Source organism: Aptenodytes forsteri, unplaced genomic scaffold, assembly GCF_000699145.1.
Source record: "Aptenodytes forsteri isolate BGI_AS27 unplaced genomic scaffold, ASM69914v1 Scaffold299, whole genome shotgun sequence".
NCBI classification, from domain to species: domain Eukaryota; kingdom Metazoa; phylum Chordata; class Aves; order Sphenisciformes; family Spheniscidae; genus Aptenodytes; species Aptenodytes forsteri.
Window position 1 is genome coordinate 1,536,310 of NW_008794154.1, and position 14,937 is coordinate 1,551,246.

Sequence of the window (14,937 nt, forward strand, 5' to 3'; positions counted from 1 at the left end):
GGGCGGCAGCGGCGGCTGAGGCTCTGACCACCATGGTGATGCCCACTCAGCTGCTGGGTGCGTCCTGAGGAGCTGGGGCCCAGAGAGGATGGCCTGTGGATGCATGGCAGGCAGCCTGGGATGGTCAAAATCGGCCTCCTGAGCTGAGCTGCTGAAGAGCAACTGCCGCAGCTTGGCTTCGCCATTGCCAGCATCCTTCGGCATCGCCAGGGCGGCACTGAAATCCCTCACCTGCCTCCAAAGAGTGAGGGAATATTTGATCTTTCCCTGCCCGCATGGCATATGGCTGCCATTCCAGCTGGCCGCTGGCAGGGTGGAGGGGCTGGGATATTTGTTCGTGCCACCAAAGCGATGAAGAGCTGGATGTCACTTGCTGGTTTATGGTAACTGCGCCCAGGGCGATTCCCTTCCTCAGCAGCAGCTTTTATAGTGGTTATTTGGTGGGGCCGCAGGGAGGACATTGTGGAGCTTTGTGGAGCTCCACAGAAGGATTTCCAGACCTGATCTTTATCTGTAAATGATAAAACCAGCACATTTCCCCTTTTCAAGAGCGAATGGAGACTGAAGGTTGGTCTGAATTTGCCACGTGCCACAAATTTGCCACAGGCACAAATGCGAGTCACCTGCCACGTCTGAGCCACCATGTTTATCTGAGCTTCATGCCTTGCTGAAGAAGATTGGTTGGATTGCCACCAAAACCGACGGGTGCCTGGCACACAAACTCCGGGTGCTTTGCAAAAGGGGCCGGGGCCGAGGGCTTGTGCCGGTGGGAAAGATGTGCAACAGCGCCAGGCATCCCTGTGGGCCAGGGCGAGAGCCAGGGCCATGGGTCATGTTAGAGAAAATTAATTTTCAATCCCTAACCCCCCATCCAAAATTACCTTATAATCTCCGATTCCCTGGCCAAAGCCAGGGAGCGATGCCAGCGGGCAGGGAGGTGGGTAAATGCCCGCTTGTGTGGAAGCACGGCAAAGGACTGATGGATCTGCTCAAGTATTTCCCGTTTTGTCTTCCAGTGGAGCTGAGTCCCTCTCTTCAGATGAAAAAGGTATGGTAATTTTGTGAAATACAGCACTTCAAATGGCTTTGTTATGAGAAATGCCCATCCTTTGGAATTGAAATGACAATTTTATAACAGCTGGCTTTAAAAAACGCAGTGTAATGCCTTAGTTTAATGGATAAGAGTTTTGATTTTTTAATACTCATTTTTAAAATTCATATTCCTTTGCTATTTATTCCCTTCCTCTGACCTGCATAGTACAAAAATGCCAACAGAAGAGTTAAATCTTTTTCAAGCTTATATCTCCCAATTTTCTCTTTTGCAGAGGTCTTTATCTTTTGCAGAGATTTTTCTTTTGCTTTTCTCTTGCAGAGGTGGTGGCCGGCAGTGCAGAGGGAGAGGGCTCAGCCGAGGAGCACCCAGCGGGTGAGCACACGTGTGGCTGATGGCTTTCCCCACGCACGGGATGGCGTGGCTGGCCGTGCACATGCCATTTCCCCGCACCGTGATAAAACCACAGTGTAGACACTGCTGCAAGTCCTCAAGTCACTTGCTTTGCAATACTGGTTTCTCTTCAACTTGCATTTGTAAGAATCACTTATTAAAGCTGCGTATAGCACATACCCATGAGTCATGTCACTGGTGGGACACACCAACTCCCACCAATGCTTCTCCCACCTCACATGCATGTCACGGAAAACCATAATTTAGCTGGGTGAACTGGGACGTGCCAAGAGTGAAGCTCCAAAATAGTCCCAGGTTGTATAAAACATGAAAATTAAGCATCTTGAACATCACACATACCCTTCAGAAGGGCCTGGGTGACCCCTAAGTCTCCTCCGATGCTGGGATTTGATACTCTGATGCTCCTCTCTGCCTAAGTATTTTTTCTACCTTGTTATATTATCTAACTTGCTGACCAACCTGATGTATTTACACTTCTAGATGTATCCTTTTACTTACCCGTGGCATTGCTTTATTTCATTCTGCCTGTGACTAATGGGGTGTAATTTTGTTAAGGAGAGGACAGTTCCGAAAACAGCTCCAGCAGTAGCTCAGAAGAGGAGTCAGGTGAGCATCGTGTTGCGATTTATGTATTTTCTCCCTTTTGAGAATGTATGTTCGGTTTAAACCAGCTGCTTTTCATGGGAATAGTCTCAGGGTTATTGTATAAGACTGTTAATTTAGTGACTGCATGCTGAAAAGCAGAATGGTATTTTTGTGAGCAAATGATTTCCTAGCTGCTCAGTTTTGAGCAGAGCAATAATAGAGGAGCAGTGGCTAATGTCACTTTGGCCTCATAGACACAATACATGCAGATGTTTTTACACCACAGTAGTTGTCCAAACACCAAGAGGCTATAAATCTGCTTAAAAGTTGGCAGCAAAAGTGACAAAACAGGATGGACAGGAAAAGAATTAAAGGAAGCGTTTGCTGTTGATGAAGAGCCTGCGGGTTTGCACTTACATGGGTTACACCACCAGCAGTTTATTCTGGTTTCATGCAAGATTGATAGTCTTAGTTAAATAATTACAAAGCTTTTTCTCATCAGATGCGGAGGAGTCAGATGGAAGAAGGTCGGGTAAGCGTGCTTCTATTTTGTTCCTTATATCTGCCTTGCAAGGCATGAGGAAGCCAACATGGATAAGAGATGCACGAGGGTAATGATATATGGGGGCAAGAGAGTGATTTAGTGCTGGCCCAGCCATCACCTCCATGTCTTTCGGTAAAACTATTTGCTAGAGAGCATACCCAGGAATGGGGAGTGCGTGGGGTGCATGCGCGGTGCACGCTTGCTGTCTCTGTTTGCGAATGGAGCCCGGCGCAGGGCTGTGGGTGCAGGGAGATGGTGGACAGACCTGAGGCACCCTTCCTCACCCGCGCGTCATGGGTGGCCCTGGGTCACTGCAATCCCGCTGCAGCTCGGGGACTGAAATAGCATTGCTGTGGGAAGGGAGCCAACGTGCTGGCGGGTGTTTGCCTGACATTTTCCAGGCTGTTCACTGCAGCAATACATTTTCTGCCTCTCCCACATCTGCCTGCCCAGGAGGGTGTTGATGTCCCAGGATGACATTTGGACAGCCCGGCTGGAGTCCCTGCTTGCAGGGGGGGGGTATTGGTGGGATGGGGAGCAGGAACGAGCAGCACAGAGCCTGTGCCCCTGCACGCCAGCAGCCAGCCCGTCCTCACACCTTGTCACAACAGCTCTGTCACTCAGCTTCTGCAAAATCCACCCTTTGGGCTAAAAGCTTTTACTGGATATGTCAGCTCTGCTTGCTTTCTGTTGTGCTGGGGGTTAGTAAGGAGGATTCAGGCACTTCTAAATCACTTTAGGGACAAATATGCTGCAAATAGTGTGGTTACCTGCTCACTGGGAACTGCTGTTGCCAGCTTCCATGCTGGGTGGTTGAACTTTGTACTTGGCACGTTGAGACTCATTGTGGGGACGAGTCTTTTTTTAACCCCTGTGAAAATTTCCAGCAGTTTGGGCAAGTTATGAGCTCTTGACAAATGTTGTATCCTGATGTTCAGCTTCATCCCCACGCTGTGCAAAGCCTGCACACACAAGTGTGCAAGTGTGCCTGTAAGAACTTAGTCTTAGGAATACTCTCCTTAGGTATTTTTTAATGTAAGCAAATTAAACTAGTGGGTTGTCCTTGCTGAATATGGGAGCAGAAACCTGCTGGAGGCTGAGGTATTTGCTGTAAACTTCTTTTTTGTAGATGAAGAACAAGAGGAGAAGGAAACGCTACCGCACTGCAATGAATCAGGTAGTAACAGACCTCTTGAGGGTTGGGGTTTTTTCTGAGTGTTTAATTACTTTGCTTTTAATGAGCTGATCTTCCTGTTTTCTCACTAGGAGTGAACTGTCTGCCACCCTGCAAGCATTGCAGAAATGAAAACGTATGTTTATAAACCTGCCCCCCTCCCCCCCCATTTTGCATGAGATAATCTGCAAATTGTAATTCTGCTCTCTCATCACCTTTTTAAATATGTATTTTTCTTTTATCTATTTATATAGGACCAGAAGGAGCAACTGACCCCCAGGAGACTTTCTGGAGGACAACATGTGTATGTTTTTATTAATACAATGGGTATACATTTATATTGTTCTCATCAAAATACTTCTTTCTTCAGTTTAAGTGGGAAAAAGACTGATTTGCTGCACAAATACATTTGGAGTTATAACGGATGCCCCCAAATCCTTAAAAATAAACAATTTAGAGCAGCTGCCCATGCTGCCTGCAGGTCCCGGTCCAAGAAAGCTCTTAGGACGGCTTCCTGCCTGCCTTGTTTCACTGCGGTAATTAACATCAGGCACATTTTTATGTGCTTTTTTTTAGTCTGGACACACATGAGGGGTCTTACCCTGTTTCACAGGAGTACTCATCCTCCCCATTTGCACTGACCTTGCATTTTTCGTTGGACGCCAGCCTTGTGCTCCCTCTCTCTGGCTCGGAAGTTGCCATCAGTGTGTGATGTTGGTGATGTCCATGTATGATGTTGATGTTGTCAGTGTACGATGTTGTCTCCGATGTCGATAGGAGCTGGGCTGAGCCCTTTGTGTAAAAGCAGCTGCCTCATTTGCAGGAAACGTTATGCAAAATATTCATTACAGCTATTTTGCATGCACTGGCTGGGTCCTCTCAGCCAGTTTTTAACACTCCAGTGACAGTTTAAACATAGAGACTGGAGAAAAAACATTGTTGTGGCTTCTGTGCTATTCAGATAAAGTGCTCTGTGCTTGTTGGGAAGGGAGTTTCTCTGTTATCCCTTGCAAACCACATTGTTACGGTATTTACTAGGCAGTGGAAACTAAACTAACCAGGTCACTCTTGCCCACGGCAGGGTGCAGCTGGACGCAGAGGGGACTTACCAGTGCAGCCTCACGGGCTTGATTTTTGAGGTAACGGGGGCCGTCAAAATCACATATTCCCTCTTATCCTGGAGCAAATATGCCAACCTTGTGGAAAAGCCATGGATTGTGGGCGGCCCCCTCTTCGACGTGCGCTGCGACTCAGCCTCTGCTCTCACCTCCATCCAGTTTCCCCACTCCCTCTGCCTCGGCGGTGAGTGCCGGCCACCGGCCTGGTGGGTGCGGGAGGCTGCCAGCTCCCCAGCACAGGAGGCACTGAGATGGCCCTGTGTTCCCATAGATCATGGCGCTGGCATGGCCTTCAAGGTTTTGCACATCAAAGGCGAGAGCGCAGCCATCGAGCCCTCCGCCGACTACTCGGCCTCGCACGTGAAGTGGCTGGTGAGCTCTCTCTCGCCGGTGGGACCACTCATCCAGAGCCAGGAGCCGGTGCAGTACCATGGCGCTGTCATCCTCTACAAAGTCGTTGACGAGCATCCCTCCTTATCCTTTCGGGTCTATGTGGCTACAAACAACGACTCCTTTATAAAGGTATGGCTTGTGTAGGGTGGTGTGATGTAGAAATATGGCAGGGTGGGTTATGGGGGTGCTACGTTGAGGATGGGGTATGGCGAAGAGATGTTCTTCTCTCGCCCCAGTGTTTGCATGCAATAATAATATATATATGTTATACATAAATATAATGAGACTTCCATACCGAAAAGGTCCACCAAGTTAGGATATGATATTTAAGGAAGTATACTGGCCCACATGCTCACTCACAAGCTGCTATATAAAAGAAATACATCAGAAACCTGTTTGCCACCAAAATCCACGGAACTCAGGATTTGTACCTGAGAGAGCTTCTTGTCCTCTCACCCATTCCCCCCTACAATATATAGGCAAACACTAGGAGAAGGCAGCAACAAATAACCTTCCTTTTTTTCAGGTTGCAAACTCTTCTATCTAATTTCACCCATGTAGCACAACAGTTGAAGAAGTTTATTTGATGTTTTTTGAGCGTGGTGTTTAGTGCACAGCTTTCTGTAAAGTTTGCCATGTGGAACAGGTCGCGGCCATTTCATAGAGCTGGGGACAGAGAAAAGCTCAAGGAGACACACTAGCCCAGGTTTTAAATGTTAATTCCTTTACTGAGGCAAGTAACCTTTAAATTGTATTTTTAAATTTTAGGATATCTCAAGAGCCGTAAAACATTCAAATAAGAAATTCATTAGAATTGACAAGCCCCCTGTATGCCAGAAATTACTACAGAAAGGAAAGAGGTATAGATTAGTTTGTGAGCCAGAAGCTGAAATAACTCCAGAGGTAAGTCCCTTACACAACCCTCATTTCATGCATTGCAGCTGAATTAGAAATGTGGTGCAAAATGGCTTTTCCTGCACTAGTATTAAGGGCATTTTTCACATTCATTTGCCATTGCTGCAGAAAGCATTTGCCTCTTACAGCCCAAAAATTTTGGGATGAAATCCTGACGCCAAAGTCAACAGCAAAACTCTGGGGAGATTAGAGTTGGACTCAGATCTGTGCCAATAGCCAAATACTCCTCTTCTGTTTATGTTTGGATAAATGTTTATTTTTAACATACTTACATTTTATAGGAAATTGAATTTGTTGATGGATCTCTTTTGAAACTAAAAAGTTACATTGAAGTCTATTTGGAGAAACCCGACGACTTCACCTTGTCTTTGGTTGAGCTGGAGTCTGATGCGACCGTATGGAAAGCAAAACTAAGAGAGAGTGAGTCTTTGGTCTTCCCAGGACTAGTTTGTTCCTGCTGAAAAGATGCAGGAGTTGGGATATAATTCAGCCCTTAGATGCACCGAAATTCCTGCTGTTAAAATCACGAGGTCTGGAGCTGAAAGTGATAAAACACAAAGAGAAGAGCTCTGGGAGGTCATGTAGTGTATGTTGCAGTAACCTGCAGAATCCCTCATGAGCCAACAGGCAAAGGCTTCGGGGCGGTGGGGTGTGCAGGAGGATGCTCCGCTTTAGTTTTAGTTATTAGGCATAATATGCAATCTCTATTGCATATCATAAATGGCGTGCTGCAGCACATTGGATAAAAGGGGAAAAATCACCTCATTATATAAAATCTTAGCTCAGCAGCAGGAATCCACCCAACAGCTTGGTTTTGTGCCCGAGAACTGTTGGACGTAGAGCATAGCAATGGGAATTCCTACCTCACCTTTTGTTTCCTCTGAAAACTGTTTACCAGGTGACTGGATACATTACGATCAGAACAAAAACGAGCAGAAAAGAAGCGCAGTCAGTAAGTCAATTTGAAGATAAGTTGGGGTTGCTTATTTTCTGTGTACCTCGCTTGCTCTTGTAGCTCAAGTGATACGAAAGAAGTAACATCACCTCTCATTGCTTCTTAGGTGTCAAAAAACGGAAACCAGCCATCAGCATTTTGGAAGAAGACGAGCTCCGTAGCAAAAAGCAGAAGACCGGCAATACTGCAGGTAGAGCATTTCTGCGTCATTTAAAATAACAGGTTTGAGGGGTTTTTTTGCATCCCGTGAATTGAACCTGAGCTCACTTTTTTAAAGACTTCCACGAATCTGAGCATGAAATATAGGAGGAGAAAGTGCTGCTATTGTAGATGCAGGATTTGTACCTGCATTTGTATACTTCGGTACACTTTGTCATTCATTCGGTAAGTAAATGGGGAGAAGCAGCTAGGAAATTTGCTTTGTAAGAGTCAGCTAAAATGGTATTGTCTTCTAAGACTGGGAAATAGTGGCTGCTTTTGAAAGAGGTTTCTGCTACGTGTCTCAGATTTTGCATTTGGGATACCTCCTGAGCCATAATAGGCTGAATTTTTCTAAAAAAAAATCATCTCCTGTTTATTGTTGACGTGTGATGTTCTGATGGTCAGAAATGCTTGGTATCTGGGAGCTCCCACCCAGAAACTACTCATTTGCTAATAGTTACTTGGAAAAAATACAGAGGAAATAATGTTAGTTCAATAAATAACAAAAAAAACTCAGCAAAAGTAGCCATGTAGGTGTTTGTTTATGGATGCATGTAGCCACCAGAGGGAGAGCTTCCATCCTTCAAAACCTCAGTTTTATGTGTAACTGGTGACACTGAGGAGGAAAGCGGCTCAGTCCGTGTAACCGCGTGGGCTGAGACTTCTGAGCCATTGTAATTAAAGGAAAAACAAACATCTGTAGCAGCTGTAGCTTTCAAGAAAAACTGGCATCTGAACTTGCCAGGAGGTAGTGAGTGCTTAGCATGGCCTTAACGTTACACGTCTCAAAATCTCTGAGTGCTTGATAACCTAACATACAGTTCGTACAGTTTTTCCTACTAGATTAATAGCTGCTTATAAATGGGAAAAAAATCCTTTACAGCAGCCAGCATGCAATCAGATGTTTTCATCTTCATGAGCCAGGCTTCTTAGTCCTCCAGCGCTTGGCTCTGACCTTGCTGGATAATCCGAATGATAAGATCACCTTCATCGTATGTCCCCTGGCCATGCACAGAACTGATAGTGTCATTTAGTTACAAGTTTAATGAGAAGAGCAATGTTAAATCTGATTTTTGTTCTATGTCTTTTCAGATGTAATTGCAACAAAAATCTTAACGGATCAACAGCTGATGGTGATCGCAAAGTTGTTTGGTAGGCAGTGGAGAGAAATTGCCATTGAGTGTCTTCAGATGGAAATGAAAGACATTGAGCAGATTCAGGCAACGGAAGAAGAAGTTAATATGCAAAAATTTCTGGTGCTAAGCAAGTGGAGAGACAGAGAGCAAAGCAACGGAACTGCAGAAGCTTTGTACAGAAGTCTCTGTGAAAAAGCGTCCTATGAGATACTGCAAGCCCTACAAGGTATCGCCTTCCCATTGTATTTGTTTATTTAATTACATCAGTGTGTTTCAGATGTATTTTAAGAATTTGCATCAGAGAGTTTACTGAATACATAGTACGTGTTTTACTGCGTAGGTCAAAATCGTCTCCCTTCTGATATTAGCAATGACTTTCTTTCTTGTGGCATTTTTATACTTCCCTTCAGAAACTGATACAAAATGAATAATATTTTTGCACTGACTGTGTTGAGAGTACTCTTAGCATGACCTAGCTGTCATGGCCAAACCAGTCAGCGTTATATACCCAAACCGATTCTTGATTCTCTCAGGAACTCCAAAGAAGAGATGTTTGGGTCTTTACTCTTACGTATTTTAGGAAGGGTTAATTAACACCTTCCCCTGACGGATGACTTAACGGTTCGGTCCTGCAGACGTGTGTGTGTATGTATTTCCTTACTGCCCATGGGTGCTCCCACTGATTTCTGGGGGACTCCTTATGTTCGGTTCACTTTGTGCAAACCAAAGTTGTTCAGTGGGCTAAGAACTCAGCCAGCCAAGGGGAATCTTTCTCAAAAACTAAACATATTTTTTTCTGTTTGGTGGAGAGCTGCTCGTGCTCGCTCGCTCATCTGACCCTCACAAACCTGTCTGTTGCCATAGCCTTGTGCTGTGTCATAGGCTTTTAATGCATTTATTATTCAACTTGAATATTGCAGTAACTTGTAGAGATCAGATAATCTGTGTGTGTTTGTGCGTGTTCCTTTCCTCAGGTTTCTTGGCTCGGTGCTGAGCTGGTGAAGCCGCAGCTAGAAGGAACGTGGTGGGAGCTTCCCCAGCCAGCCATTACGCTTCTCCAGCTGCTTCCCCGGGATCTCGCTGAGATTCGGGAAGGAAGATGCAAGGCATCATCACTCAGCGGAAAGTTTAGGCAGGATCTTTGCAAGAAATGTGAATGAAATTTTGTGCGGATATAAGCACACGTAAGACTTTCAGGAGCAATTACTCACGCGGTGGATCCCGGCATTGTGGCCGAGAGTGCTGGGCTTCATGTACGGGGAAACCCAACACTGCCACCCAGCTTTGTCTCATTTGAGCAAGTCCCAAAAGACACGAACACTGGAAGAAATCAGTTTACCTTGTTCAGGTATATGATCATTATCTGGAAACGTTTTTATTTCCATCAGGGAAAGACAGGGAGAAAAGTCATGCAGAAACTTTTGTCCCCTTAAGAAAAATATTGAACTGCCAAAATCATGAGGTACGTTGTATTTCTCACAGATGCCCAAGATCAGGGAAGAATAATCCTAAACTTGCAGATAAATTCCTTTGCATAATCACTGTATATATACATAATTACTGTATATACTCGTGTACATTCAGTCCTTCTTAAGCTGTGGTTCTGTTTTCTAAAAACCTGAAGACTGGTGTCACGGGAGCACCACTATTAACTCCAGGCAGCTTTGAATTTTCGCTGGGAATTTCTTCTTCACTCTTTTCTGTATAGTCTGTCTCAATTTTTATGAGATAATTTTTTATGTTGTATAATTTTTTTTGTATTATAAACTTTTTATACTTTTTTTTTACTTCATTAATTTTAACTTGAATAGAATTAGGTGCTTAAACAAAAATGGGAGAAGCCAAAATCTCTGTGAAGGCTGTTACTCTGTCGGCAATGCACGTATTACAGAAATGAAAAAGATTTGGAAATAATGTTATCTGCAGAAGAGAGTGGTGACCTGATACAGGAGATTGTTTTTAAAGACACGGGATTCTTTTGAGCATCTTCCTCTGTGTATGTTTATGAAAGAAAAAGCATACTTTTAAAAAATAAGGATTAAAAAGGAAACATTTACACTATTTACATAAGGTTGTTTGTTGGGTTTTTTTTAAGCCATTGGAATGAAATGTTCAAGGCTGTTGTATGCTGTGGGCCATCTTTCCAACCCGTGATGCTCTACTGCTGCATACCTCCCAGGGGGTGGCCAAGGAAAAGGGCTGTGTCGGTGCCCAGGACCTCACGGGCTCTTCTGCCAATGGGGCTTTTAGTGGGGAAAAAAGCTGTGGGAGGCAGGGAGGCTTGTGTGGGGCTCTCCATCCCTGGGCAGAGCTGCCTTTGGCTCTTCTCTCTGGGACAAGCGGGTGGAAATTGCTATCAGGGGGACCTTTAAGATATCCGATAAAAAACAAAACTCTAATAGGACCCTCTGGTCAGAAGCAGAAATCAGTAAATCTAAGCTGGAAATAAGATGCTTATTTGTAATAATGAGGGTAACTGGATAGTGTAGCAGGTGATGATCAAAAGAGCTGATAAGGTCTTCAACCCTCAAGTTCTTTAAATCAAAATCAAGAACCTTTAAAAAAAAAAAAGTATATTGTATTTCTGGGGTCTTCAGTTTGGCTTTGTCCAGTTCTTGCAGGCACAAGGAATTAAAACGTTACAGTTGCACGAGGTTGCTCTTACCTTACAACTTGATCTACGTGGTGGGTGGTCTGTGGGAGCAGGGACCATGGCTCTGGTTCCATTAGAAAGCTCTGGGAATGTATAAGATTACATTTTAAGAGCTGGTGTGGTGTGCAGGTAACCCCAACACTTGGGGAAGAGGATGAGGACGGCAGCTGTCCCCTTGGCATCTGGAAGAGCAGGGAGTCCCACCAGCCCCTCGGCATCAAAGGGGGCTACTTGGGGGTCCCCAAAGTGATGGGAGGGCAGAGCTTGGAGAAACCAAGCAAAGGGAGAGAGCTGAAGAACAAGGTGCTGATGGGGTGACGAGAGGCAGTGGAGGCAGCCTGGGAGCTGGCTGGGACATGGCCAAAGTCACTGCTTGGCCAAGGGCAGATCCACCGAAGAGGGGATGGACGCTGGGCTGGCTTAAGTACTGCGGGCAGGAATTGGGAAGATAATCATCCCGGCATCCCTCCTGGCCTTCAAAGCTACCTATAAATCTTCGCCTCACTGAAACAAACAATTTAGCCATTGATTTTGGTGGGGCCAGGATTTCACCCTGGCAACTATGTAACTGGCTGGAAAATCACTGTAAATGAGGAGGAAATCGCGTGGGTTGCTTTGAGTGCTCAGTCTGAGGGAAAATCCACAAGAAACACATCTGACATAAGTAACAAGACGGAAACAGGATTTTAAAATATGATACCAGTGCTGAATGTTACTATGGTATACTTTTACATGCCAGCAATATTCAAAGTATTTTAAAAGTATTCATGCTATATCTCAAGGAAGAAAAAAAAAGTCACCACATTTTTTATGCAAACTTTAATTTTATTAGGCAATAAATAGAATAAACAAGGAATATCGTAATAAATAAGTTGATTATTATAAATATGTTTCAATTTCTGAAAATTACAGCTGAATAAATAAAACCATTAAGACAAATTACAGTTGAGTGTTAGGTGGTTTGAGAACATTTCGGTACTATGATGTAGCTTATTTTCTAGAAATTTAGAAAACAATGGCTTAAAAGGCACTGACAACAGCTCGCTAAAATGTGATATGTAAGAGGCTCTGAAATACGGTTCCTAAAATGTCCCCAACCACCTTGCAGGATACTGATCCTACTATTTTTTCTCCAAAACATCCTTAGGTCAAACTTCTACCCAAAGTGCTGGAGGGCTGGGCGCTTACAGCGAGCTCTCCGGAGAGGTCAGGTAGTTCATCATCCTGTTGATGGTGACTGTGCGGATTTGGAAGGCATGAAGGATGCTGCAGAGCCTCATCCTCTCATTGAAGGAGGTCAGCCCTGCGCCTGCTGGTGGCTGCAGCACGCTCCTGCTGCTGGTCTTCAGGGCCTGGGAAGAGGTAGGGGCATTACAAACTATCACCAGAAAGTGGCTAAAACAAAAACCTCTTTAGATTTTTCACCCCCTGAGTGATAAATGACAAAACCTAGAAATAAGAATGTATTCTCATAAGTGAAAAATTTGAAATATTTAATGATATATTTAATAGACTTAGGATGTGCAGCCATACTTTCCTTGAGACAAAAATGTCCATTCATGCACAAAGGCTTTTTCTGCCCAGGAATGAAGATGCTTTTTAAATAATAAGCCTACAGCCAGCTTTATCTAGCGACTCCTTAGACTGGGCTCATCTGCCCGTGGCCAGAATCTCCAGGCTATTGGGAGATGCTGTGTCAATACAAAGGCAATTAATTTTTTTTTAAGTAGCTTTTGTTAAACAAACAAACAAGCTTTTAACATCTATTCCCTGTACTCACTAATAATATTAATCAAAGTTCATACATCCTATTTCATATTCAGTATAGCAGGTGTATCATATTTCATATGATCATATGATCATATGATTCATATGATATGATAATACATATTATCATATATGTATTTGGGAGAGAAATAGAGCGATGTCCCTGTATCCTTTTACTCTATTTTTGAGTTCTCTGAGGAACTGGCAGAAAATCCTGTACCCCGTCTCCTTGCGAGAGCAGAGCAGTGTGAAAGAAGGAGGGCTGCTAAGGAACTGTACATCTGAGTCCTGACGTGTTGACCATATCGGCAAGGCAAAAATATGAAGTGAAACACACAATTCATAAGAATCAAGCCCCTTCTAGGAAAAACAGTAACAGACAATTTTTTAAATTACCAGATTAAAGAAAGGTCACTATTTGACTGACCAGAACGGAGCACGCTGGATTAAAAACTCTGGTTTAAGACAGAAATAGTAGAAAGGAAGGAGACAGAAATACTTACTTTCATCATTTCATCAATAGTTGCCAGCACCTTTTGATCACTGAAGTTCTTCAGCTCTGCCCTGTAGGCATTCAGATCCTCATAGATGCCCTGCAGGCATTTACTCTGCAAAAGTCGGAATTATTAGGAAATGCAGGAATCTGTTGTTAAATGCTTTAAACATACAACAAGCAAAAGAAGGGGTTCTTCTGGGAAACTTGCAATTTACCGTATCAAAAGTAGATCTTTCTAGTGCCGGACAGTTTTCAGTCTGCAAATTGAAGAAGAAATGAGACATGGTGATTTTGTGGAAGTGCGAGTTATACAGCTGTTCCATGAAAATATGATGCTGAAACTTCATATATTTTTTTTACCCCTGGATTCTCAGATGTGCAAGCTTTTATCGTGTTGATTTGATTCTTAGTGATATCTTCAAGATCAACCTCTTCAAGGGTACATTCAAATCCCAGCGTGCTGAGCTCCTGTGTTAAAAAAGGAATAAAAAAGGGTCATTGACTCAGCTTCACGGTACTGTGTGTGTGTGTGTATATATATATATATATATGTGTGTGTGTATATATATATGTAAATACACAAAATTGTAAGTGATGCATCACAGCTGTCTGCACTTAGCTGGATCCTAGGAATGAGGCTGTGTGAGGACTATGGTTAAATAAGACAGCTAGCAAATAGACTGAGAGACTGAAATGCATGTGGCAGTTGTGTTTAATGGGAATAAGCTCAGGCTTTGCACAGATTTGTTTTATATGTTGTTGCGAATTGCACTATCTCCATTACTTTGAATTACTCTCTCAGACATTGAATCTATTGAAAACTTTATGTCACTATAGTTTCAAATGTAAAGTATCTCTTAGAAAGTGAAAAATAACTAATACGATCTGCATAGACATTTAACAGTGCTCACTGACCCACTGCAAGTGTGGGAACAATGCACCTATTTAGTGGTGGGGGTTTTGTGGTTCTCCGAGATGAAACTTGCAACAATAGCAGGGAATTTTAGCAAAAAAAAAAAAAATCCCCTTGGCACTACTGCCGGGGGGCTTTAGTATGGAAAGTTGCTACAGCACCAAACCAACGACACCAGCAACAACATGCAAACATAACAACAAAGTCGGGAGCAAGTATTTCCTGAGCTAGCTCTGCAGGGGCCTTAGAAAAAGAGCATGTTCAAAACCAAAGCGCTCAAATGAGCTGTTGATGCATTGCTGGCGCCACTAATGGTGTGTGTGTTTCTGTGGGGCTGCACTGAGTAAGGGCTGAGAAAGACACCTGAGCATATCCCCATCCTTAAGGGCTGGCCAGGGGAGGAATGAAAGCAAAGACCAGGTATAGAGTCTTAAAGGGAGCCTACAGAGAGCTTCTGCCCACATGGGCACCCTCACCAACCCATCACCGCCCTCCTGGGTACCATCACCACCCGCCTGGGTACCATCACTGCCCCATCACCGCCCTCCTGGGTACCATCACTGTCCCATCACCGCCTGCCCATGTCCCCTCTCCAACCCGCCACCCCCCCGCCCCATTGCTC

The 14,937-nt window shown here is 44.1% G+C and overlaps 2 protein-coding genes across 2 annotated transcripts in view; one reads left to right on the forward strand and one right to left on the reverse strand.

Annotated features, from left to right (window-relative positions):
• The window catches only part of CARD8 (caspase recruitment domain family member 8), a 14,364-nt gene extending 2,907 nt beyond the window's left edge, over positions 1-11,457 (forward strand). The window contains exons 2-16 of the mRNA XM_019471976.1: positions 1,017-1,048; positions 1,373-1,426; positions 2,021-2,071; positions 3,724-3,771; positions 3,861-3,904; positions 4,023-4,072; positions 4,850-5,070; positions 5,158-5,408; positions 6,048-6,182; positions 6,476-6,614; positions 7,093-7,146; positions 7,256-7,339; positions 8,443-8,712; positions 9,875-9,948; positions 11,269-11,457. Of these exons, the coding sequence (XP_019327521.1) occupies positions 1,017-1,048; positions 1,373-1,426; positions 2,021-2,071; positions 3,724-3,771; positions 3,861-3,904; positions 4,023-4,072; positions 4,850-5,070; positions 5,158-5,408; positions 6,048-6,182; positions 6,476-6,614; positions 7,093-7,146; positions 7,256-7,339; positions 8,443-8,712; positions 9,875-9,948; positions 11,269-11,457 (1,696 nt within the window). The remainder of the gene's footprint in view (positions 1-1,016; positions 1,049-1,372; positions 1,427-2,020; positions 2,072-3,723; positions 3,772-3,860; positions 3,905-4,022; positions 4,073-4,849; positions 5,071-5,157; positions 5,409-6,047; positions 6,183-6,475; positions 6,615-7,092; positions 7,147-7,255; positions 7,340-8,442; positions 8,713-9,874; positions 9,949-11,268) is intronic.
• An 866-nt stretch (positions 11,458-12,323) lies between these two features.
• Positions 12,324-14,937, reverse strand: part of IL12A (interleukin 12A) — a 7,243-nt gene continuing 4,629 nt past the window's right edge. Inside the window, exons 2-5 of the mRNA XM_009279461.1 lie at positions 13,763-13,870; positions 13,618-13,659; positions 13,410-13,514; positions 12,324-12,491 (exon numbers count right to left, since the gene is read on the reverse strand). Of these exons, the coding sequence (XP_009277736.1) occupies positions 12,324-12,491; positions 13,410-13,514; positions 13,618-13,659; positions 13,763-13,870 (423 nt within the window). The remainder of the gene's footprint in view (positions 12,492-13,409; positions 13,515-13,617; positions 13,660-13,762; positions 13,871-14,937) is intronic.